General features: G+C 54.6%; 1 protein-coding gene across 1 annotated transcript in view; it reads left to right on the top strand.

The window, feature by feature from the left end:
• The window catches only part of PIK3CD (phosphatidylinositol-4,5-bisphosphate 3-kinase catalytic subunit delta), a 58,474-nt gene that overhangs the window by 28,264 nt on the left and 4,385 nt on the right, over positions 1 to 25,825 (top strand). Inside the window, 19 exon segments of the mRNA XM_049618163.1 lie at positions 15,094 to 15,266; positions 17,550 to 17,778; positions 18,237 to 18,466; positions 18,962 to 19,141; positions 19,413 to 19,511; positions 19,513 to 19,563; positions 20,003 to 20,092; positions 21,180 to 21,401; positions 22,053 to 22,149; positions 22,239 to 22,369; positions 22,845 to 22,895; positions 22,967 to 23,131; positions 23,227 to 23,348; positions 23,500 to 23,643; positions 23,749 to 23,848; positions 24,000 to 24,178; positions 24,269 to 24,381; positions 24,543 to 24,621; positions 25,197 to 25,364. Coding sequence (XP_049474120.1) covers positions 15,126 to 15,266; positions 17,550 to 17,778; positions 18,237 to 18,466; positions 18,962 to 19,141; positions 19,413 to 19,511; positions 19,513 to 19,563; positions 20,003 to 20,092; positions 21,180 to 21,401; positions 22,053 to 22,149; positions 22,239 to 22,369; positions 22,845 to 22,895; positions 22,967 to 23,131; positions 23,227 to 23,348; positions 23,500 to 23,643; positions 23,749 to 23,848; positions 24,000 to 24,178; positions 24,269 to 24,381; positions 24,543 to 24,621; positions 25,197 to 25,364 — 2,591 coding nt within the window. The 5' untranslated portion in view covers positions 15,094 to 15,125.

Here is a 25,825-nt window from a genome sequence, read left to right as displayed (position 1 = left end):
GGAGATAGGATTGAGGAGGAGGATGTGAGTAAACACTTTCAGAGACAGAAAGCAGGCCAGTGAAAGAGATGGAAGGCTTGGAATGTTGAATGTCCTGGGCTGTGGGGGGAAGAAGGCCCGTGGGTCCAAGGACCCACCAAAGGCCCAAGAGTGGGGCTACAGTGTTCCCGATGACGGGGTGCAGGGTGGGCTGGAAGAAGGAAGATTGACTGAAGGTGTCACAGCAACAGACCCCTCCCTCAGCCCACATGGCCAGGTGGCTCCCTCCTCCGCCCCAGCAGGAGACGCTCATTTTCCCCCAGGTCTTCTGAACTAGGGCAGCTCAGGCCTGGCCTGGGGTGGAAGGAGGCTGTGTGGAGAGCATTTGGGGGCGGGGGATGGGGGGACAGGAGGAAGCACTGTCCTGAGAACAGGAAGATTCGGTGAAAGTCTGTGTACTGAACAGTGAGACCCTCTCCTGGCGAGCTCCCAGAACATGGCAGCCTAGTTTCTACTCTTCTCCAGCCAGGGCCTTGAAGAACTTCTCTCTGAAGAAACTGACCTCACAAGACAAAAGGACCCTCAAATACTGACTCCGTGGGAAAGCTAGCTTGCTATTTTGTCATTTCACAGCAACGCCTGCCAAGCGACTGGCCTTACCCGTGCACAAATAGCTTTTGGTGCCTCTCTCTTAAATTTGAATGGGCAGCTCTGGATTATCCCACATAGAATAAATCCTCTAGCATGAAAGACAGAGACCGAAACAAACAGAAAAAAGGGAGTCAGAAGTCATTAAACATGGTTGTTTAAAAATAGGAATGCTCCGGGGCGCCTGGGTGGCTCAGTCGGTTGAGCATCTGACTTCAGCTCGGGTCATGATCTCACAGTCCGTGAGTTCGAGCCCCACGTCGGGCTCTGTGCTGACAGCTCGGAGCCTGGAGCCTGCTTCAGATTCTGTGTCTCCCTCTCTCTGACCCTCCCCAACTTGTGCTCTGTCTCAAAAATAAATTAAAAAAATTAAAACAAAATTTTTTTAAAAATAGGAAGGCTCCTAAAACAACAATAAGCTCTTGGATATAAAAGCTATAATAGTAGACATACCTGGCTGGCTTGGTCGGTAGAACATGTGGCTCTTGATCTTGGGGTTGTGAGTTCAAGCCCCACGCTGGGTGTAGAGATTACTTAAAAATAAAATATTTAGGGGCACCTGGGTCGCTCAGTCAGTTAAGCGTCCAACTTCAGCTCAGGTCATGATGTCACAGTTCGTGGGTTTGAGCCCCATCATCAGGCTCTATGCTGACAGCTCAGAGCCTGGAGCCTGCTGCAGATTCTGTGTCTCCCTCTCTCTCTGCCCCTTCTCTGCTCTCTCTCTGTTTCTCTCTCTCAAAAATAAATAAACATTCAAATAAAATGTTAAAAAACTATGAGAGTAGAAGCAAAATTTTCAATAGAATAGAGCTGGAGATTGAAAGATAGATTTCTAGAAAGTAGAACAAAAAGACTTGAGAGATGGGGAAACAGGAAAGAAAATGAAAGAAAACTGGAGAATCCATTCAGAATGCCCAATATCCAACTCATAGGACGTCAAGACAATGAAGGGAGAAAAATGAAGAAGAGGAAGTTATCAAACTACAGGAAAAAATTCTAGAACTGAAGGAGCTTCTACATTAAGACTCTCTGAGTAGTACTCAACAATGAATAATAAACGACATACAAATAAAAGCAAAGTATGTACTACTGGGCATCATCATGAATTTTCAAAACTCCAGAGATAGAAATTACCAGAAGCTAACAAAAAGAGGCCACAGATAACAGAATGACACTGGACCTTGCAAAATCAACACCAGAAGCTACAAGACAATGGAGCAACTCTTTCACATTTCTAGGGAAGTTAATTCCCTGGCAAGAATTATGTAATTGTCATTCAAGCAAAATAATGGGATAAGGGCATTTTTTAAGATGAGAATTTTCCAAAAAAAAAAGCTCTCTGCGTGCACACGCACTTTCGTATCCCTATGCAAGGAGACTGCTGGAGATTATGCTCTACGAAAATAGAGTAAACTAAAAAAGAGGAACAAGTGATACAATGTGTGATTATCTCTTGTTCTCATTTGGCTCAGCTTCCAAATGGCTTTCTATGTTTCAGCTTTGAGTTTTGTGAGTACAGAGAAAAATACCTAACACCTACCACACCATGGGAACTGAAAAGGACTCATTTCCAAGCTTTCCCTGTAGCCAGCACCTGCGACCTAGACTTCACTGATAACCTGCACCTATGCGGTATTTTGAGAGAGGAGAGGGATGAATCATGAGCTGTATCCATGGTTGTGCTGGTGGCAGCAACGATGGGCTGCAAGGTCAAATTCTTGGCACAGAAGTGGCAGAGGTCCAAACTGGCATTCGGTACTCGGTAAATAGGCAACAGAGGCAGTTTTGCCATCAGACATGCATCATGGAATCCAGTGTACTAAGTTTTCTTTCTTTTTTTTGCTCGACCTTTTGTTTTTCCTGGAGTTGGTAAGCACCTCATGTTTTTATTTACTATGTTTTCCATGTACTAGTCACCAGTTGTTCCTCAAACTCTCCAAAAGAACTATGAAAATTCCTCGTAATGAAGCAAATAAGTCAGGTAATCTGTCAGCTCCTTTCCTGCTTAATCAGTGGGAGTTAGCCTCTTTCCTTGCAACCGAGAACTTTGACTGGTGGAGAGAATGGTGAAGAGAGTTCCCTAATAATGGTGAAGCAAAGTTCCAATGCTACCGCCGTGCAGCTCATCTAGAGAGCAGGCAGGCCAGTTTGGAGCAGGATGGCTGAGGACTGTAGGGGGACTGTCTCCAAGAAGAAAAAAAATGAAGATGATGGATTATCTGACATATTTACCACATTATGGAGTTTTATAGTTCTGTTGGAAAGTTTAGGGAAGAATTACGAATTTGGGTTTTTATAATGTTTATTTATTTTGAGAGAGAGTGTGTGCGTGTGTGACTGGGGGAGGGGCAGAGAGAGAGAGAGAGAGAGAGAGAGAATCCCAAGCAGGCTGCGCACTGTCAGCACAGAACCTGACTCAGGGCTCAATGTCATGAATGACAAGTTCATGACCTGACCCCAAACCAAGAGTTGGACACTTAACTGACTGAGCCACCCAGGCGCCCCTAGTTTTGTTTTGTTTTAAGAGAGAGAGAGAGAGAGAGAGAGACCTGGGGAGTGAGGCAGAGGGGGGTGGAGAGAGAGACAGAGAAAGAGAGAGAATCCTAAGCAGGCTCCAAGCTCAGCGTGGAGCCTGACGTGAGGCTGGATCCCATGATCCTGGGATCATGACCAGAGCCAAAATCGGGAGTCAGACGTTCAACCGACTGAGCTACCCTGTGGTTTAGTTTTGAACAGTGTTTATGTGGTCATAATAATGTAAGCACTGACGTTGATTAACAAAAAATTATCACACAGCTATGTTCAGAACATAGAGGAGAGGACACGTGCGTGTGTGCAGGAAAGCACAAACTCATCTTCTAAGGAAGAAGTTAGAAGTTGAAAAGCCCATCGCTTCTTGGCCTTTTGGCTAAGATCAAGTGTAAAAGTTGAAAACCCATATAAATCTATTAATCAGAAACACAGAGATAAATACTCAAAGAAGCAACCACAATCAGGGGTGATAGGTTTGGATGCTCAGGGCTGGGGGCTACTCCTTTTTTGCTGCAAACATTTTAGTTTTTGTTTTGGTTTTTTATTTTTTTAATGTTTATTTATTTTTGAGAGAGAAAGAGAGACAGAGCATGAGCGAGGGAAGGGCAGAGAGAGAGAGAGAGAGAGAGAGAAACAGAACCTGAAGCGGGCTCCAGGCTCTGAGCTGTCAGCACAGAGCGCGAAGCAGGGCTCGAACCCACAAACCGCAAGATCATGACCTGAGCCCAAGTCAGACGCTTAATCGACCGAGCCACCCAGGCGCCCCACAAACGTTTTAGTTTTAATTAATTTTTAAAATCATGCTTGTATAACTTTCATAGATAACGAGCTTCTGGAATAATTATTATGATGTTCAAACCCACTCATATTATAGCTGTTTTCATTTTCGGCATGCTTTCTGAAATGTTTTGTCCACAAATAGGTGTTGCCGTGGTAAATGGATGCGCATTTTTTGTTTCAGTGAGAGTGGGGGATATTTGCAGTGCTGTGTAGCATACACAGGTGTCATCTTAGCAACTATATTTTCTCCGATTAAGTTAATTATGATAGTTTCCCTATTAGTTTTGGTTTTCCACTTTCACAAACAGTCCCACAAATGAATGTCTTTGTATATATCACCTTGTTTGGCTTTTGACTTACTTCCTTAGGACGGTTCCCAAATTTCCCAAATTGCCAGATTTGAGACCATGGATCTTTCATTTGATTTTGGCGTATAGTGGCAGGGGATTCCACTTGGGTGCAGGCCCGTGGCCTTGATGGGTGGGCCATGAGCTGAACGTGATAAGAGATGGTTGGGATAGAATTTTTTTTGTAGGATAGTTGGTTCATTTTCCTGATGACAGCAGAAGAAGTCAGGAGTCTGTCTGTTGCTTGTTTGTAAATTTTTTAAGTTAATTTATTTATTTTGTGTGCGAGAGAGAGCAAGAGCCGGGGAAGGACAGAGAGAGAGGGAGAGAGAGAATCCCAAGCAGGCTCCGAGCTGTCCGTGCAGAGCCCTATACAGAGCTCGAACTCACGAGCCATGAGATCACGACCTGAGCTGAAATCAAGAGTCGGACACTTAACCAACTGAGCCACCCAAGCACCCCTCTCTATTTTTTTTTAATTTTTTTAACATTTATTTATTTTTGAGACTGAGAGAGACAGAGCATGAACGGGGGAGGGGCAGAGAGAGAGGGAGACACAGAATCTGAAGCAGGCTCCAGGCTCTGAGCCATCAGACCAGAACCCGACGCAGGGCTCGAACTCACGGACTGCGAGATCGTGACCTGAGTCGAAGTCGGCCGCTTAACCGACTGAGCCACCCAGGCGCCCCAATATACCAGGTCTTCTTTCTCCATTCATCCATCGATGGACATTTGGGCTCTTTCCATCCTTTGGCTATTGTTGATAGTGCTGCTATAAACATGCATGTGTCCCTTCGAAACAGCACCCCTGTATCCCTTGGATAAATGCCTCGTAGTGCAATTGCTGGGTCATAGGGTAGTTCTATTTTTAGTTTTTTGAGGAACCTCCATACTGTTTTCCGGAGTGGCTGCACCAGCTTGCATTCCCATCACCCCTCTCTTTTTTTAATAGAATAGAATTTCCAGAGGACTTTGCTTCTCATTCTTCAATGTCGGTTTGGTTTTCCTCCATTGGGGATTTTTTTTTTCAGTTTTAAATATCCAAATTAAAAGTAACCGTTCTAATTTTTTAAAGTTTATTTATTTTGGTAGAAAGAGAGCATATGCGGGAGGGGCAGAGAGAGAGAGGATGCCAAGCAGGCTCCGCACTGTCAGCACACAGCCCAGCGTGGGGCTTGAACTCACAAACTGCGAGATCATGAGCCGAAGTCAAGGGTCGGATGCTCAACCAACTCAGCCACTCAGGTGCCCCAAAAGTTACTGTTCTATTAAATCATATGGCTTCAAGGGAGACACATTTAAAATGGGAGAGAGTAAAAAGAAGAAGAAAACAAAGAAGGAACTGAGGGAGGCAGAAGCGAATAGACAAGGAGGCAAGTTCCTGTCCTCGGCTTATCTGCCAAGCAGACGTGGGGAAGCCTTTTGCACGATTTCACGTAACTTATCACATCCATCTCGGCCTTCACCCCTCCCATCCCGTTTTCTCCTGTGACAGGGGCTCACGGTATCAGACAACCCTCCAGACAAGCCCTTCCTTCCTAGTCTTGGGCATGGTTCTGGGGATGTCTGACTTGGCTGGCCTCCGGCTTCTGGAGACTTCCCTCCCATCCCTTCTTTGGATACATGTTCCTCCTCCAACTGACCACCACTGGACAGTGGCTTCACAATAGAGGGCAGAGGACAGCAGAGGCACCACCCGCGTGGCAAAGGCCTCCCGTTTGCTGTGGCTGACGTCCCTTTCCTGGGGTGCGGAGACCCTTTCTGCCCTCAAGACTGTGGTGGCCTCTGGGGGTGGAGGATGCCTGCTGGTGTGGGGCCTCCCAGGGAGACACATTGAAGTGGTTTTCCCAAAAGATTCTGTATTTTGGGAGATCTGCACATCTGTCCTAAAACTGCACCTGTTGGGGGACGCTGGGCCACTCAGCTTTCCTTCTGGTCTATAGCTTCCGTTATTTCTCAAGAAGATTCTTAAGGACAGGAAATTTCAAGGCTGGGTTTCTGGGATGCCTGTTCCTCGGTTGTTAAGGGCAGAGGCTCGCGGTGTTTTGTGGCAGGTAGGGCCCAGGCTTTCCCTCGCGAGTCTAGCCCCGCCAGCTCTTGCCTGGGGCCCTGGCCTAATTGCTTTCCCACCTCCATTCTTGGCTCCCTCCCTTCCATTTTCCTCACGGCAGCCAAAGCAATTTTTGTAAAGCATAACATCAGGCCATATCAATCTCCTGCCTGAAACCCGCTGGTGGCTTCCCACTGCGGTGATAAGAAAACCTGGCTCCTCACGTTGGCCACAAGGCGCTGCAGGCCTCCCTGCCTCTCCAGGCATCTCCCCTCCTGGTCCTGGCCTCCAGTTGCCTGGCCTCCTGCCTCAGGGCCTTTGCACTTCCTGTTCCAGCTGCCTCAACCCTACGTCCTGGATCTCTGCCTGATCTTTCTCATCATGTGGGCCTCAATTCTGACATGATCTCATTCGAGCACCCTTCCCTGACCCGCCACCCAGAAGAGACCCCCCCCCCCCACAAGCCCCTTTTATTACCTTCCACCTCTTCTCTGAAATCATCTTGTTATTCATTTTTCTTTTTATTTCCTCATTCATTTTTGTTTTCTCCTGTTAAACTAAAAACTCTGTAAGATCAGGGACGGTGCCTGTCCCGTTTATTCCCTGATGGGCACAGTCCCTGATGCTCAAAGACATATTTGCTGAATGAATGAATAACCAGGACCCGCAGCCTGCACGCCCCTGGGCTGAAAAGGTCCCCCCGCGTTCTTCTTCCCGAGGGTCCCCAGGAAGATGTGGTTATTGAATCATCTCTGGGCTTTCCCTGGCTGCCAGTGCAGCAGGTGGATTCTAGAAAGCTCTTTTAAGACAAACACCCAGGAGTTCCACTGGGAAGCGGGGCCTCTGGGTAAAGCCCCTTTGGAGTTTGCCTCTGAAGTGTCCTCTCTCCACATAAGTTAGGCAGCAGGAGAAACAGCCATTTCATTCTCCACAGCAGAGAGTCTGGGAACCAGAACACTTATTAGAAGGACTATTTAGAGGCTGAAAAGTACCTGAAAATAAGCCCGGGTCAGGAGGCACAACCAGACTCTGCTCTGTTCAGCTTGATGCAGAAGGCCGGCCCCTGTGGCTCCCTGTCCCTTGTCAGGGTGACAGCTGGTCTCCTTACCTCCCAGCCGGGGTTGATGGTAGACATCAGACAATGTGTGTAACCACCTTCTAGACGTTTCTGAGATGCCTCTTGAGCTCTTTGGCTTGTAACCTTCCTAGAGTTAAATGTTTTGTCCCAGAGTTAAAAGAAAGGAGCTCCTCTCTCTCCGGACAGAATCCTAGCAATGACCCCGGGGGACCCTTAGACACTCACTCTAGCGTAGCATGCGAAGGAAGGTACGCGGCGGGTCTTGGCCCAGGCGGCCTCAGGGAGGAGGGCGTTTATTTCTCGGATAAAGCAGGATACAACTTCCCTTCTCCCTGCGGCTGGTCCCCGGCCCAGAGCCTGCTGAGAGTGACTCATGTGTTCCCTGGGGAAGCAGCTCCCGGGGGGCATGTGACACGGGCACCAAAAAGCCTGGCTTTACGTTGACCAGGGCTGGGCAGCGCCACCTGTTCTGAGCGGCAGGCACGTTTGCCACGACTGCCGGAAAGACGCGGAGCCCTGCCACACCCGGGATGCACAGGGCAGCTCACAGCCGTAACTAACATGCAATTTCAAACGTGCCACTCCAAAGGAAAGGAGCGGGAGTCCAGGGCTCGGCACGAGCCACTGGCCAGCAGGTCTGCTGGCCCGGGGGGGGGGGGTGGTGCTAGGAGGTGGGCCGCCACCCCGTTCCCAGTCTGGAGGAAGCACCATGACCCTGGCGTACTGCCTCCCCCGCTCGCCCTCCTCTCTTAGAAATAAGTGGGGGCCCTCGTAGCACGCCCTGCTGCGGGCTGGGAAGGACGGTGGCGCTTTTATGCAATCTTGGGGGAAACTCCCTTGGTGTCCGCTCAGGACGCAGAAGGTCAGACCCCTCAGACCTTCGCAGCGGGAGAGACGGCTTCAACCTTGGGCCGCGGAGGGTGCGTCTAGCTGGGCACGTCTCAGAACCGCCGGTGGGGGGGATGGTGCGCTGCCGTGGCTGAGACCCTCCGCCTTCCACAGCCGTTCTGGGCACTGCGCTGGCCGGAAGCGGGAAGGTGAAAGGGACTGAGCGACCTGTTGGACGTTTTTCTTTGATCTTTTATTAACGAGTCAGATGTGCACCGAGAAGTCGGCCACAAGAGTCTGGCCGACTGATTACTCACGGCTCATCTTTGGTGGAAGCCACTCCAGTGCCTTGAAGGCGGGCTCGGCCCTCTCCTACCCCCTGTCTCCCGGCCGTCTCATACGCCTCGGGGTGTAGCCCGCTGACCCCAAATTATGCCTTGAGAGCCCCAAAGACCTCTCCCCTAAGCTCCACACCGGGGAGTGCTCCTTGGCTGTCTCCTTGGGGTTTTCACCGCCAAGAGTCCATATGTCTGAAATGGACATCTCGCCGTTTCATTGCCCCCAAATCTGTTTCTCCCCCACGCTTGCCCGTCCAGTGTATTTCCACCACCCCTCCAGTGTCCCAAGCCCGCACCTGGCTGTCATCCTTGCTCCTTCCCCCGCGACCCCATCTCATCGGCCCGAGCTCCTACATAGATCTTGAGGGGCACCCGGGGGGCTCAGTCAGTTGAGCGTCTGCCTCTTGATTTCAGCTCGGGTCATGATCTCATGGTTCGTGGGTTCGAGCCCCACACTGGGGTCTGTGCCGATAGTGTGGAGCCTGCTTGGGATTCTCTCTCTCCTTCTCTCTCTGCCCCTCCCCTGCTCATTTTCTCTCTCTCTCTCTCTCTCTCCAAATAAATTAACTTTCAACAATAGTTGAAAAAATAGATCTTGATGCCCTGCCTTTCTCATCACCGGGGGCACGAACCTCCCTACCTCCCCATGCGCACACTTGCTTCTTTCCAGTTCTTTCACCCTGGGGCTGAGGCATCATTTTGGATGCGAATTGGATCCCCTGGCTCCTTTGCTAAGACCGCCCATCACTCTTTGCGTGACACCCAGGCATCTCCCCTGTAAAGGCTCCACAGGACTTGGTCCCTCCTGACCTCTTCAACCTGTCTTATCCCATGGCCTCCCCTCCCTGCCCCACTCATGTGCTCCAGCGGCAGTGGCCTGCCTCCCATCCTCCCTGGACGCAGTCTGGTTCTCTGCTCTGGGGTCCTCTCCTCGGAGGGGCTTTTCCTGGCCTCCCTACAGAGTTCTCCGTCACATCGCCGTTTGGAGCACTGCCTTCACTGTGTTGGTATAGCGTGTGGTCATTCTTCCTACCTACGATGTGCTTGGGTATTAATGTCTCCCCAGCTGGAGTGTAAGCTTCTCCACCACCATCTTCCAGCACCTCGCACGACTCCTGGAACTTAATAAATACTCCTTGAGACTCATAACATCTCAGACTGAGCCATATGTACAAAATAGCAAATCCAGTAATCCACGTGTGCCAATTATTTCCATGAGATGAAGTGACCAACGGTAACTGAGAACTCCTGCATTCAGATCCAGGAAATTAGCCGGGAGAACCCGGCTTACTGTGGGAAGTATCTAGAACTTACTGTGGGAAGTATCATTGGCAGCCAATGAGCTCAGTGATATGACCGCCGAAGGACTTCCTTGGGGGGAAGGGCTGAGAGGCTCTTAGACTAAACAATGGGAGTCTGGTACCCAGAAAATTCCTCGGCAGTTGGCCCGTCAGGCCCCACCCGCAGCATCTTGTTTTCTCAGAGTACCAAAGTTTGGCAAGAGTCTAAAAACTGTGTCATAGGGAGAACAGTCAGAGGTCCTGAGGCCACCATCCAGCAGCAATAGCCATCAGATGACAACCCTGTGTGCCCCTAGATGGCACTACAAAGATCAGGGTTGGCTCTTAGAGGCAGGCCAGTTTCCAAGGAAAGAACTTGCTAAACACCAGACACTTCCTAAAATGGAACACGCAGCTGCAAGTGACAAAAAAAAAAGAGAAAGAAACACAAAAACAAAAAACTCAAGCTGCTCTAAGTTAAAAACAAAAACAAAAACAAAAAAAGCAGGTAGGGGGCAGGGGGAGTTTTTGGCTGAGAGAACTGAAAAGTCCAGGGATGGAGTCTGGCTTCAGGCATGTCTCCATCCAGGAACCCAAGGACGCCTTCAGGACCTACTTGTACTCTCTCTTCACGCCGAGCTCTGCTCTCCTCCACGGTCGTCTTTTCTCAGACCGCCCCCACCAAGGGCAGCGAGAGGTGGTCACCAGCAGCCCTGGATGGATATTCTTTCCTGCTACCCCAGGTGGAAATACCCAAAGAAGTCCAAAGTCAAAACCCACTGGGCTGACTTGACATTCACATGCTCATCCTGGAATTACTGTAGACAGTGATTGGCTGGGCCTGAGCCCCCTTCCTGGTTCCAGTCCAACCCCTGTGGCCAGGTGGGTCTCAGGCCACGGGAGCGGCCAGGAATGAAGTCAGGCCATCTGAACCACTGGGACTGGGGGTGTGTGGGGTTTGTGAAAGTCCCCAGCTCCCAGGTGAAGAAACTGAAAACTGCCAGTACCCAGAAGCCCCTCGTACCCCTTTCTCCTGGGGCACCTGCCCTCCTTCTGGGGGTAACCCCTGTCTCTTCTTCTGCCAACGTAGATTAGTTCTGCCTGTGTTTGTTCTCCGTGGAGTTGGAACCATGAGCACATATTCTTTCGTGCCTGACTTCTTTTGTTCAGCTTTATGTTTATGAGATTCACTTATACTGTTGTGTGTATTTGTAGACCGTGCATTCTCATTGCTCTGGAACATGCCGTTGGGAGAAGATACCGTAATTTATTTTTCCATTATGCTGCTGATACGCACTTGGGAACGTTCCAGTTTGGGGCCATTACAAAGAGCAATGCTGTAGACGCTTCTTGTTCGTGTCTCTTGGTGCGCGTGTACTCGTGTTTCTGGCGAGCAAACACCTACGGTGCAATTAATTGCTGGCTCACAAGGCACACGGGTGCTCAGCCTTAGTAGACACTGCCAAGAGTAGAGACTTCGCCAAAGTGGTTGTACCAACTTGCGTTCTTGGAGCAGCGCGAAAGCCCCTGGATTAGTCAGTATCTTTGTCGTGTTACGTTTGCAGAGAGAGGAGTCAGCTTCATAGACAGTTCGGGCTTGTTAGCAGCTGCATCTGGGTCCTGGGCCCACAAAGAGAGGGAGGATTCCTGCTGCCTCCTGTCCCGCCTCTGGCATTTGATTATGCCCCGCCCGCACCCTCCTGTTCTTCCTTTCTTAGGGATGAGCTTTTTAAGGGCGAGTTTTCCCTTGCATCCCGCACGGGTGAGTGTAGTTGAAGCCTTCATTCCCGTAGCGCTAAGGGGCAGAGGAGCAGGGGCGCCTTGGTCTCCGAGCACCCTCCCTTTGGCTGGAGTCCCGAGGAGCTCAGGCCACATGTGCTCATCTTGACCTCAGGATCGAGTGGCCACGGGTTCCCCTGGCTTCCTGAGTGTGGCCACAGGACATTTAGCATTGTTAAGTGGATTCTCCAGGATTTTTGACTGTCCCCCACGTTTTGAATCAAAAAGAAAGCCTTTGGCCTGGTCATTCTCAGAAAGAGGAACCCAAGTAGGATGTGGTTTTACAATCAGAGGAAGTGGATCCCAGCAGTGGTTACAGGGTGATGTGCCCACGTGCTGCAGCTCCGAGCAGATTCAGCACTAGCCGTTCTGGGAGGGGGGGGGTCCTGGGCCCAAATGGCAGAGCCCAAAAGAATCTCTCTCTTAAACTAAATTGCTTTCAATTATTTTTTTTGAATGTTTATTTATTTTTGAGCGAGAGCGACAGAGCACGAACAGGGGAGGGGCAGAGAGAGAGAGGGAGACACAGAATCCGAAGCAGGCTCCAGGCTCCGAGCTGTCTGCACGGAGCCTGACGCGGGGCTCGAACCCACAAACCGCGAGATCATGACCCGAGCCGAAGTCGGACGCTTAACTGACTGGGCCACCCAGAAACCCCACTTTTCAATTATTTTTAAAAGTCATCGATATCTAGGAGGATGTGACCTTAGGGTAGGGAAATATTTTTCTAAAGAATAAAAATCATAAAACACAAAGGAAAATATTTGACCACGTCAACACTGCAAACTTTTGCTCACCAAAAAGACACTAAAAACGGAGTGAAAAGATGACCTGGACCAAAAGAAGACATTTCCAACTCCTTTAATCAACAAAGGAACTGAATCCAGAGTATATGAAAGAAACCCTGTCAACCAATAAGAAAAAGACAACCCCACAGAAAAAAACGGGCAAAAGTTAAAAGCAGGCTATTTGCAGAGGATACAGGGAAATGCAAATTAAAACAACCATAGAGCATTCTGTGACCATCAGGTTGGCGGAAATGAGTAAATGTGATGACCCCAAGGGCTGATGAAGGAATGGAAGTAAGCAGCAGACCCTGGTGGTGGTGCCATTGCCAACGGGCCCCTACGTTAGTCAAGTTCAAGGTGTTTGTCTCTCTAGGTTATTGTCATGATGTGACAGTTCCACTCTGAGGTATATATATATATATATATATATATATATACACACACACACACACACACACATACCCTGGACCTGTGCTGTCCAGCGAGGCAGTCCCCAGCTGCACGTAGCCCTGGAGCACTTGAAATGTGAAGAGTGATGGGGCACCTGGGTGGCTCACTCCATTAAGCATCCGACTTCGGCTCAGGTCATGATCTCGCAGTTTGTGAGTTCGAGCCCCGCGTCGGGCTCTGCACCGACAGCTCGGAGCCTGGAGCCTGCTTCGGACTCTGTGTCTCCCTCTCTGCCTGCCCCTTTCCCGCTTGTGCTTTCTCTCTCTCTCTCTCTCTCTCTCTCTCTCTCTCTCTGTCTCTCTCTCTCTCTCAAAAATAAATAAACATTTAAAAAATGTGAAGGGTGATGGAGGAACGGAATTTCTAAACAATTCGTTTAATTTTAATTCATTCAGATCTAAGAAATGGATACTCCACTCATTTCTTGGAAACCTTTTAAGTATATCTGCAACAACTTGAGTCTCTGAACCTACTTTTTTATCTGTAAATGGCATGAAATCTACATATAGATGAGGTATTTCTGATGGAAATCTAGTGCCCAAATTGCAATGTGCTGTAAGTGTAAAATATACACCAGATTTCAAAGACTTAATACCAAAAAAAAAAAAAAAAGTGTAAAATATCTCATTAGTAATTCTTTTTTTTTGTGATGACGTTTTGAAGTGACTATAGTTTGGATATATTGGGTTACATAAAATATATCACTAAACTTAACTTTATCTTTTTACTTAAAAAATTTTTTTTAATTTAAAAAAATATTTATTTATTTTTGAGAGAGAGAGAGAGAGTGAGTGAGCAAGCAGGAGACAGGCAGAGAGAGACACGGAATCTAAAGCAGGCTCCAGGCTCTGAGCCATCAGCACAGAGCCTGACACGGGGCTTGAACTCACAAACTGCAAGATCATGACCTGAGCTGAAGTCGGACGCTTAACCAACTGAGCCACCCAAGCACCCCTTTAATTTTTTAAATATGTATTTATTTTTGACACAGAGAGACAGAGCATGAGCAGGGGAGGGGCAGAGAGAGATTGAGAGGGAGACACAGAATCTGGAAGCAGGCTCCAGGCCCTGAGCTGTCTGCACAGAGCCCGACGCGGGGCTCGAACCCACGAATCGCGAGATCATGACCCAAGCTGAAGTCGGACGCTTCACCGACTGAGCCACCCAGGCGCCCCTCTTTTTACTTTTTTTTTAACGTGGCTGCTGGCAGCGTTGACATTACCCGTGTGGTTCCCATTGTATTTCTCTTGGACAGCGCTCACCCAGACTCTACCTATACACAAAGTGAGGTGTATAACGATATGCATTGTAGCATTGTTTGTAATAACCAAAAAGAGTAGAAACAAACCCTGAGGTTCATCAACAGGAGAAGGGGTAAATAAATTGTGGTTTATATACACAGTGAATACGACAGGGGTTCCAGTGAATGAACTTGAGCTACATGTATCAGTGTGGATAAACCTAACAGAATGTTGACTGGCAGAGAGATTGCAGAAGACCCGCCATTCATAGAAAGTTCGAAAGCATGCACAGATATTAGCAATTTTTCATGGATACATATTAATGTATTAAGAGTATAAAAACATGCACGGAAATTATAACCAACCAGAATGCAGGTAGTGATAACCTGGAGCAGGGGAGATACTCACAAGATCTTTAACTGTGCCTACAGCATTTTGTTACTGAAGAGTGGGTATGACTGGGGGCGTTTGGTATGACTGAGATATTTCAACAAATTGTTTGATGGCCAAAGCCATTTTTAAACCACTTGGTTTCTGGTTAGAAAGTTTCAAAGAACTGCAGCCCCTGGTCCTTCTTGAGTCCTGGGTTGTCTGACCAGGGACCCTGCCATCCCCCGTTTCTGCCAGCTGGTGGCTGTGGCCGGGTCTCCCACTTGTGCGTGTGTTCCTGAGAAAAAATGATTTGGAACGGGTCTGTTGGTGTCTTGAGTTTGGGCCACTGCGGTGAGGGATGCAGACAGAGTGAGTGCCCACCTGTGATGACGGATGAGATGGGGTCTGGGGACAGTAGGAGCCACAAGCCACCCCAGGCAGGACGAAGTCCAGAGGGAGGCGAGCTTTGGGCGCCCACGGGAGGGACTCCTTCCTGAACATCCCACTGCCAAAGGTCCTGACAATCTGTTTTCCAAAGGATCCCTTCAAAGGATTCATCCAGCACCCTTAGGGTGCCTCATTTTGCCTTCTCTTCCTTTTCAGGACAGTCGGTGTCTTTGGAGTGAAAAAACAGGATGCCCCCTGGGGTTGACTGCCCCATGGAATTCTGGACCAAGGAGGAGAATCAGAGTGTGGCAGTTGACTTCCTGCTGCCCACGGGAGTCTATCTGAACTTCCCTGTGTCCCGGAATGCCAACCTCAGCACCATCAAGAAGGTACGATCCTGGGCGCCTTGGGTGGCTCGGTTGGTTGAGCATCTGACTTCGGCTCAGGTCATGATCTCATGGTTTGTGAGTTCGAGCCCCGCATCAGGCTCTGTGCTGACAGCTCGGAGACTGGAGCCTGCCTCAGATTCTGTGTCTCCCTCTCTCTCTGCTCCCACTCCCCCGCTCCCACTCTGTCTGTCTCTCTCATAAAATGAATAAACATTAAAAAATAATAATAAACGCTTACAGTTAGTGCCCAGCTAGCATTTTGAGTTCAGCTTCCCCCTTTATCAGTGCACGATTACACTCACCAGATTCCAGTGAGAGCTTCAGGGTGTGGTTCCCATGGTGGCCTTTCCTTCTGTCCATGACTGTGCCATCATTTTTCGGAACCACACCCCATCCAAGGCCACTTAAAAGAGTCTTATCTGTCTTCTCTCTTTAGAGCTGTCATCTCAGCAAACATCATCTTTGGAAATAGTTTTTAGTTTTTGTTGAATAATTGTCCGGGTGGATTACTGAGTCAAAGGGTTAGACATCTGGAAAGTATTTGGTAGATGTTGTCTTGTGATCTTTCAAAGGGCTTATCCCACTTCCCAAGTGTGGGATTTAATGGGTCACGCCAGAGAGCAAGACCTCAGCTCAGAATTTTAAAAGCTATACTTGGGAGTTGAACACACTCAAAAAAGGGAAAGAAGCAAGGGACCATCTTGGAATTTTTGTTTGGTTTTTGTTTCTCAATCTCCCCTTCCTGGGAGGTTCCTTTAAAAATTTAAAAAAAAAAATTTTTTTTTTTTTCCATTTCAAAAGTAATATGGACACATTGATTTAGGAAAATGGGAAAAAAACAGAAAAAGGAAAAAAGTCACCTGTGATCCAGCCCTTGTGAGACTACCACAGTTAACAGTTTGGCTGCTTCCTGTTTTCTTTTCTGTGGAGTGTTGCTCTTTGTGATAATTCTGATCACGGACTTTGAGATCTCTTTTTTTTTTTTCTGAGTTAACATTATAACATCTTTTTCATGTGAGTTAACTTTATGTAAATTTCACTTGAAGGGTAATCTTCTCTTTCTGAACCAGGCATGCCAGCTACTACAATTCCCACACTGCAGAAATACAAAACACGTGGGGCGCTGCACACACCCCGATTTGACTTCAGTTCCTTCATACTTTTATTTATACCAGACGCCAGAGAGTAAATATTCTCGGCTTTGCTGGCCATCGGATATTTGTCGCAAGCACTCAACTCTGCCCACGGAGGCCCAGAGCAGCCCCAGGCAATATGTAAATGAGTGGGCGTGGCTGCCTTCTAATACCTTGGGAGCAGACCAGGTTTTGTCTGCAAACCACTTTTGTCGAATCCTGGTCTGTACTAATTACTGTTTATTAGAGTTGTGGTTTTTGTTTTTTTTAAGAGGGAGAGGGAGAGAGAGAGAGAGAGAGAGAGAGAGAGAGCACAAGCTCAGGAGAGGGGCAGAGGGAGAGAGAGAGAATCTTAAGTAGGCTCCATACCCAGCACAGAGCCCAATTTGGGACTCGAAATTACTACCGTGAGATCAAGACCTGAGCGGAAATCTGGAGCCGACGCTTAACTGACTGAGCCACCCAGGTGCCCCTATTAGAGTTGTTTTTATGGACATGGGCTTGAATTAGATCTGCTGCTCTATACGTTGGGGTTTTTTGTTTTTTGTTTTTTGTTTTTCCCACTCACCGTGTGTCTTGTGTCCCTAGATTCTGGGTCATGTCCCTGTACCAATCCCTTTGTGTTGATGGACCATAATTATCCGTCCCCCGTGGAAGAAAAATAGGGCTCCTTTCCCGTCTTCTCTGTGACTCAGTGGTGAACAGTTTTGCAGTAAAGCTTGACTATTAGATGGCTCTCTCAGGGGACCCTGGGGACACCTTGCCCTGAGGCCACACACTGACCGCCTTAGCTGAACACAGCCCATGGAGGGTTTTATGGCTCTCTCAGTTGTTTGCCTTTTCTGAATTAGTTGCCAACATATAGAAATCAGGGTGATGAACCCCAGGACTGTTAGCTGGAGGTCATGTCTGGCTGGCTGTCTCTCAAGGGTAACATACAGGGGGGACTCTGGACAGGACTTTAGCGAATACCAGGCACCTTCCACAGAAGGGCAGTGATGGTGACCCATGCGGTGCTCTAGGGGTCTGGGGAGGGCAGGGTCGTGCAGGGGAGGGACACCCAGACTGAGGTCAGCCTCCAGCCACCTCCCCGCTCCCCGTGGCCCCGCTCACTTTGGTCGGAGGGGCTGACCGGCCACTGTCCCCTCAGGTGTTGTGGCACCGCGCCCAGTATGAGCCACTCTTCCACATGCTCAGCGACCCTGAGGCCTACGTGTTCACCTGCGTCAACCAGACCGCGGAGCAGCAGGAGCTGGAGGACGAGCAGCGGCGACTGTGTGACATCCAGCCCTTCCTGCCGGTGCTGCGCCTGGTGGCCCGAGAGGGTGACAGGGTGAAGAAGCTTGTCAACTCACAGATCAGCCTCCTCATCGGCAAAGGTGCACCGCATGCGGGTGGGCCCTCCGCTCCCTGCCCGGCCCCGCCCCGCCCCCTGCCCGGCCCCGCCCCGCCCCCTGCCCGGCCCCGCCCCGCCCCCGTGTGCGTTGGGCCCTCCTGGCCCCGCCCCTGCCCCGCCCCCGTGTGCGATGGATCCTCCTGGCCCCGCCCCCCGTGTGCGACGGGCCCGCCCCACCGTGTCCCTGCCCCGCCTCCCCTCCCGCCCCCCTCGTGCACTGCACCCTTCCCGCCCTGCCCCGCCCCGCCGCGTGCGACGGGCCCTCCTGGCCCCGCCCCTGCCCCGCCCCGCGCCACCCCGTGTGCGACGGGCTCTCCCGGCCCTGTCCCTGCCCTGCCCCCGTGAGTGGTGGGCCCTTCCCGCCCCGCCTCCGTGTGCGGTGGGCCCTCTTGGCCCCGCCCCTCCCCGTCCCCTGGCTGACCCAGCCTCCCCACCTCTCAGGCCTCCACGAGTTCGACTCCTTGCGGGACCCCGAGGTGAATGACTTTCGCACCAAGATGCGCCAGTTCTGCGAGGAGGCGGCCGCCCGCCGGCAGCAGCTGGGCTGGGAGGCCTGGCTGCAGTACAGCTTCCCCCTGCAGCTGGAGCCCTCGGCCCGGAGCTGGGGGGCCGGCCCCCTGCGGGTCCCCAACCGGGCCCTCCTCGTCAACGTCAAGTTTGAGGGCAGCGAGGTGAGCCCGCGGTTCCTGCCGGGGACGCCGGGGCCCGCTGGCTGCGTCCAGGCTGCTGTGTCCAAGGGGGGGGTGCTGCCCCGTGACACTTCCCAGTCCTCCGCCCACCGCCCCAAATCCACTCTCCTCCCAGTGGCGCCCGGTGGTACTTGTGGGCATCCATGCATGCGAGGATCTCGGCCAAATGTCCCACCCGGCAAGTCGGATGAGAGGCAGAATGACCAAATGGCCTTGGTCACTGGCCCACTCATTCGTTCAATAAATATTTCTTGGGTGTCGGCCACGTGCCTGCATCAGACTCTGCCCTCGTGGAGCTGGCGCTGGGGGGAGGGGGCACCTATTACAAATAGGCAACCCCACCCTCTGTGTCCCAGAGTCCATGCGCCAACCCCCCCCCGCCCCCCCCAAGGGTGGCCGGCGGGCCCCCCCCCCCCCCCCCCCCCCCCCCCCCGAGGGGGGGGGGCCCCCCCCCCCCCCCCCCCCCCCCCCCCCCAGGAGAGCTTCACCTTCCAGGTGTCCAGCAAGGATGTGCCCCTGGCACTGATGGCCTGTGCCCTCCGGAAGAAGGCCACGGTGTTCCGGCAGCCGCTGCTGGAGCGGCCTGAGGACTACACCCTGCAGGTGAACGGGAAGCACGAGTACCTGTACGGCAGCTACCCCCTCTGCCAGTTCCAGGTGAGGGCGATGGCTGGGAAGGGCCCTGGGCCCCCCTTGAACACGAGGAGCCGGGCCTCTGGGGGTCCTGGCGAGAGCGTCCCCTCGCTGGGCTTGCCCGCCTCATGAGCACAAGGAGGGCTCTGTCTTCAGGAAGCGGGTGGGGGCAGGAGAGTCCTCAGGAGGGGCCTGGAAGGCCTGGGGTAGGCGGTGGTCAGCATCGGGGAGCCCCCCGGGTCGGGGAATGCTTGGGGCTGCCCCGTCGGCCGCTCACTCTGTGCCCCTGTCTCAGTACATCTGCAGCTGCTTGCACAGCGGGCTGACCCCCCACCTGACCATGGTGCACTCTTCTGCCATCCTCGCCATGCGGGACGAGCAGAGCGACCCTGCCCCCCCAAGTCCAGAAACCACGCACCAAACCGCCCCCCATTCCCATGAAGAAGGTGAGCCGGTGCCTTCCGCTTCCCCTCCCCCCCATCCCTTCCTCCCACCTGTTGTCCCACCCCGGAGCCTCGCGGCCACCCCGCGGGCTGGCGGCCGGCCCAGGACGCCTCCTCTCAGGCTCCTCGGTTGGTCGGTGGCGACAGCTGGGCCTTGAGCTTGGCCGGCCAAAACCACGCCAGTGTGCTGGGTGGGGGTGGGGGGCCGCCCGAGCTTTCCTGGGGCAGGGTTCGGGGGTCCCGGCGCACCTGCACGGCAGGTGTTCTGGTAAAGGCAAGTGGGTGCTTGAGCCTTGCCGCAAACCGGCGACACTCTCAGCCCACCTCCGAGTGGCCACGGGCCTTGCCAGGGGCCAGGGGCGCTAGCCACCAGAGCCTCCCCTGGATTCCTCTGCTTTGACAGCCCTGCTTCTCCCCCCCCCCACCCTCCACCCCGCCCCAGCCTTCTTCCTTGTCCCTGTGGTCCCTGGAGCAGCCTTTCTGCGTGGAGCTGATCCAGGGTAGCAAAGTGAATGCGGATGAGCGGATGAAGGTAGGGGGCTTCTGGGGGGAGGGGGGATGTTTTCTGCACAAACAAGGTGGCTGTGGTCTAGAGGGGTGGTGGAGGAAGAAGGGGGGGGGGTCACATGAAAGCCACCTGACCGCATTACCCAGCATCCCTGCCTGGGGTAGTTGTGAGCCGCTTCAAAACAGGAAGAGGGGAGGGGAGCAGGCCGGCCGGCCAGAGAGGCTAATTCGTAGAAACCAGGCCCAGTGAGTTCTGGGTATTTGACTCTGGTAGAAGTGGTGGGCCCAGGCCCGGCCCAGGGATGTGGGAAGCACAGAGTCTGGGAGGTGACAGGTGCCGAAGACGAGCGGCTCCAGCTGGGCCCTGGGGCCTTGGGACTCCCTGGGGACACGTGGGAGGTGTATGGAGCACGGGCGGGGCCCCCTGGGGGCCACGCCCACTTCTGGGCCGTTCACACACCCCATCTCCCTCAGTCCTCAGGACAGGATAGCCTGCCAGGTGTCTGTTTTACTGTCCCATTTGCTGGACATTACAGCTGGGTCCGCAGAGGCCGAGTCTCTTTGTGGAACACTTTTTGTCGGGGTAATTTCGCAAACAGGGCAGGTCTGGGGTCCCCGGATGGAACCCGGGAGCACCGGAGGGAAGCAGCTTTCTGGCTGGGCGGGAGGGCTGTCAGGGTAGAGCTGGAGGAGCCAGGGTCGGCGTGTTCAGGTGGCATTAAACATTCCCCTCCTCCTGGGGCTCGCACAATTCTGAGCCGTGGAGGTAGGCTTGGGCGTTAGAACTAGAAGGGCCCCTGGAGTTCCCAAGCCCCAGTGGGGAAACTGAGGCCCAGAGCAGGGAAGTGCCATGACTTGGGGTCCCACAGAGGCATGGGGAGCCCACGCACAGCCCGTGGTGCCCTTCCCTTCACCCTGCGGCCCCTTGAACCTCTCAGGCATTCGGCGGCCCCTCTTCTGTGCCGCTTTCTTCCACATGGAAAGTGGGATTCAGACCCATGTGAAATGTGGACATTTCAGGAGCTCTGAGCCTTAGGTGGTGGGGGGAGAACCTGGGAGCAGGGAGAGGCTGGGTCTCTGCCACCCATCACCTGCGCCTGCACCTTCCCCAGCTGGTGGTGCAGGCCGGGCTCTTCCATGGCAACGAGACGCTGTGCAAGACGGTGTCCAGCTCAGAGGTGAGCGTGTGCTCAGAGCCCGTGTGGAAGCAGCGGCTAGAGTTTGACATCAACGTCTGCGACCTGCCTCGCATGGCTCGTCTCTGCTTTGCACTTTACGCCGTGATCGAGAAGGCCAAGAAGGCTCGGTCCACCAAGAAGAAGTCCAAGAAGGCGGTGGGTGGGGCTGGCTGGGAGGCTGGGGCCAGGCCTCTGGGAGCCAGCCCACTGGGGGTCACTCCCCCTTATCCACTCAGAGCAGGAACGCACCTTGGGGCTGGAGGGGGGGGGGGGGGGGGGGGGGGGGGTCCCGGGAGGGCTGGCCGACCCAACCTCCCCGCCCCTCCCGCACTGGCCGCCACCCCTGCTACGTGAGGGCTCTGGGTTCCAGGGCTCGTGAGCACGGTGACTCGGAATATCTGGACCTAAGCCTTCGGTCCTGGTGGGAACCTGGAGGCGGCTCCCTGGGGTAGGAGGACGGCCGCACTGTCCTCACCGGGAGCAAGAGTGGCCTGAGTCAGCAGCCAGCAGGGAAGGCACGGTGGTTGAGCACTGAGTCACCAGGGCCCAGGATGTGACTGGCCACTGAGCCACGCTGACTTACCCATAGCTGAGCTGGGCCAGCCTTCTGGGGCCGGTGTGGTTCGTTTGGGGGTTTCTCAAGAAGCCGGGAGCAGGGATGCGACGGAAGTGGAAGGGAGCCAGGAGGCGGCTGACCTTGCTGGCTTCCTCACAGGGAGTCTGGGTGAGGGCGGGGAAGGTGGCCTGGAGGCTACACCCATCCTGCAGGTGAACAGATGGCCCTGACCTGCCCGTGGTCTTTCCCAGGACTGCCCCATCGCCTGGGCCAACCTCATGCTGTTTGACTACAAGGACCAGCTCAAGACCGGTGAATGCTGCCTGTACATGTGGCCGTCCGCACCAGGTCTGCCCCGGCGGGAGGGAGGGCCCCGGGGGCGTGGGCTCCCGGCCGGTGGCGTTCCTCGTGCAACTCCCATCCATCCCTGTGTCCAGACGAGAAGGGGGAGCTGCTGAACCCCGCGGGAACAGTGCGGAGTAACCCCAACACGGAGAGCGCTGCTGCCCTAGTCATCTGCCTCCCTGAGGTGTCCCCCTACCCTGTGTACTACCCAGCCCTGGACAAGGTCAGCCCCCTCGCCAACCGGGCCTGGCGGGACCCGCCCTCCCCAGAGGCTGTGGGGCTAAAGATGACCTTTCCTGACCCTGCCTCTGGGGCTCCCAGAGCATGGTGCCCCGCCCCCCCGCCATCCCCTAAGTGGCTCAGGGCCAGGGCTTGGTCACCACACACATTTGGGGACCTGCTTGACTCTCTAGAATCCTAACCCACTACAGCAGGTGGGGAGCAGTGGTTCTCAGTCAGGGGGCCGCTTTGTTCCCCAGGGGACTTGGGGCCATGTCCAAAGACACGTTTGGTTGTCACAGCTACTGGGAGAGATGCTCCTGGCATCCAGGGAGCGGAGGCCGGGGGTGCTGTGCACAGGACAGCTCCCAGTGCCCAGGCGTTGAAGCTCCCCGTCCCCGGAGCCCCCCCCCCCCCCCGACCCTGCCAGGGCTGGCCCGGGCCCGGGGGCTCCGCTGAGACGGGACCGCTCATTGCAGATTCTGGAGCTGGGGCGGCACGGGGAGCCCGGGCGCTTCAGCGAGGAGGAGGTGAGCTGGGGGCCGCGGGCGGTGGGGCGCCTGGTCTGGCCGCAGCTCACCCGGCCTGCACCCCTCAGCAGCTGCAGCTGCGGGAAATCCTGGAGCGGCGGGGGTCCGGGGAGCTGTATGAGCACGAGAAAGACCTGGTGTGGAAGATGCGGCACGAGGTCCAGGAGCGCTTCCCGGAGGCGCTGGCCCGCCTGCTGCTGGTCACCAAGTGGAACAAGCACGAGGATGTGGCCCAGGTGGGCGGGGGGGGCGGGGCCGCGGGCGGGGCCTCCGCCGCGGGCCCCTGACTTGACCTCCTGCCCAGCCGCACCTTGACCACCCGCACCCCCAGATGCTCTACCTGCTGTGCTCCTGGCCGGACCTGCCCGTCCTGAGCGCCCTGGAGCTGCTGGACTTCAGCTTCCCCGACCGCCACGTGGGCTCCTTCGCCATCAAGTCTCTGCGGAAACTGACGTGAGTCCCGCGGGCTCCCCGCCCGCCCCTCGGAAGCGCGGTTTTGTCCCCGCCTCCTGGCGGCAGGGCCGGCCCCCCCCCCCCCCCCCACCAAGAGGACTGAGCCCTGCCTGGGGTCTGCTCAGGTGAGGCCGGCCTCCCTCCTCTGCAGGGACGACGAGCTTTTCCAGTACCTGCTGCAGCTGGTGCAGGTCCTCAAGTACGAGTCCTACCTGGACTGCGAGCTGACCAAGTTCCTGCTGGACCGGGCCCTGTCCAACCGCAAGATCGGCCACTTCCTTTTCTGGCACCTCCGGTACTGGACCCACCGGGCCTGGGGAGGCGGGGCCCCTGGCCGGTCCCCCCTTGCCCGCCCGCGCGCGCGCGCGTGCGCGGCTCAGCCGTCCCCTCCTTCCTCCAGCTCCGAGATGCACGTGCCCTCCGTGGCGCTGCGCTTCGGCCTCATCATGGAAGCCTACTGCAGGGGCAGCACCCACCACATGAAGGTGCTGATGAGGCAGGTGAGGCTCGGCCCGGGGTCCCTGCCCTGGGTGGGGGCCCTGTGTCTGGGCAGGCTCGGCCCCTTCAGAGCCCCCTCCCGGGCCGGGCTGAGGCTCGGAGCCTGTCCCGCCGGCCTTCCCACGCTGCCCGCCTCTCGTGTCTCCCCGCCAGGGCGAGGCGCTGAGCAAGCTGAAGGCCCTGAACGACTTTGTCAAGGTGAGCTCCCAGAAGACCACCCGGCCCCAGACCAAGGAGCTGATGCACCTGTGCATGCGCCAGGAGACCTACCTGGAGGCCCTCTCCAACCTGCAGTCCCCGTTGGACCCCAGCACCCTGCTGGCCGAAGTCTGGTGAGCCCCGAGCCCCTTCCACGGCCTCCTCCCCCTGCCCTGCCGGGCGCCCCGCGGAGGGGCCCGTGCCGACCGCTTTCTGGCCCGCAGCGTGGAACAGTGCACCTTCATGGACTCCAAGATGAAGCCCCTGTGGGTCATGTACAGCAACGAGGAGGCGGGCAGCGACAGCAGTGTGGGCATCATCTTTAAGAACGGGGACGGTGAGCGGGGCGGGCCCCGGACACGCGCTGCGCGGCCCTCACGGGGAAGGGGGGGGGGGGGGTGGGGGGGGGGGGGGGGGGGGGGGCCGGGGGCTGGGCGCGGCTGGGAGTGGGGAGCCCACCAGAAGCTCGTGCTTTTCCTTCCGGGGACGGCCGCGCAGACCTCCGCCAGGACATGCTGACTCTGCAGATGATCCAGCTCATGGACGTTCTGTGGAAGCAGGAGGGATTGGACCTGAGGTGAGAGGCCCTCCTGGCGTCCGTCTTCGGACTTGCCCCACGCCTAGGACCCTGTCCCTTTGGAGGCGTCCTCTGTCAAAGCCGACGCCGACACCTCTGCGGGCAAAGGGGCCGTTCTCAGAGCAGAGACCAGTTTGAAGTCAGGGCCGAGGGAGGCGATGGGGCCGCAGAGTGAGGGCGCAGGAGGCCCGGCCGGGCGCTCGGCGTCTGTCTTACCCCGTTGTTTCCTTTGCTCCACGCTCCCTGGCTTCCTGCCCCGTTTTGGGAAGCAGTGACATCTTCTTCTGAACCATCTGGATTTCTCTCTGAGCAGACACGAGCTGAGCTGAGGCGCTGACTTTTCCTCTCTGCTTCTTGAGGGCTGGCGTTGACCTCTCCAAGGAGCCTCCCCTGGAGTTCCGGGCGTCAAGGACGCCTCCCGCGCACCTTTCTCCTCCCTTTCAGCGACCCCGCTGGCGTCTCCTGTGGCCGTCTTGGCTGTCTTGAGCTCCTCGGGCTGGAGGGGGGCGGTTCACGCTGCCCCAGGGACAGCCCTTGACCGTGGCATTTCCCTGCCCCTCCTCCCTCCTGGCCAGGATGACGCCCTACGGCTGCCTCTCCACGGGGGACCGCACAGGCCTCATCGAGGTGGTGCTTCACTCAGACACCATCGCCAACATCCAGCTGAACAAAAGCAACATGGCCGCCACGGCTGCCTTCAACAAGGATGCCCTGCTCAACTGGCTCAAGTCCAAGAACCCTGGGTAGGTTCTGGGCCCTGGGGACAGACACCCTTTCCAAGAGGAGTTTGGGAGTCAAAGGTGAGGAGAAGGGCCCGTGACAGTCTCCATGACTTCTTGGCTCAGCCGAGGACCAGGTCTGCTCTGTGTCGGGGTGGGTCAGGTCTCTGTTCCCGCAAGGATCAGTTAGCTGTTGTCATGTAACGACCACGCTTATCTTAGGCATGTAAAACCACCACGGGTTATTACGGGCCCACAAATTGCCGCTGGACCTGGCCGAGCTGAGTGGTTCTTGGGCTGGAATCATTCATGTAACCGTTACCCTCTGGTCGCTTGACCGGCCTGGATGGCGCCGGTCACGTACGTGTCTCCACGTGCTCTCCCCTCAGTGAGTAGACCAGCCTGGGCTTCCTTCCATGGCAATAGGTAGGTTCGAGCGCCACAAGGTGTCTTAAGGCCGAGGCTCTGGGACGAGTCCCAACAGG

Source organism: Panthera uncia (genome assembly GCF_023721935.1).
Source record: "Panthera uncia isolate 11264 chromosome C1 unlocalized genomic scaffold, Puncia_PCG_1.0 HiC_scaffold_4, whole genome shotgun sequence".
Lineage (NCBI taxonomy): Eukaryota > Metazoa > Chordata > Mammalia > Carnivora > Felidae > Panthera > Panthera uncia.
The sequence above is the reverse complement of the archived record's forward strand: the minus strand, read 5'-3'. Positions and strand labels throughout refer to the sequence as shown.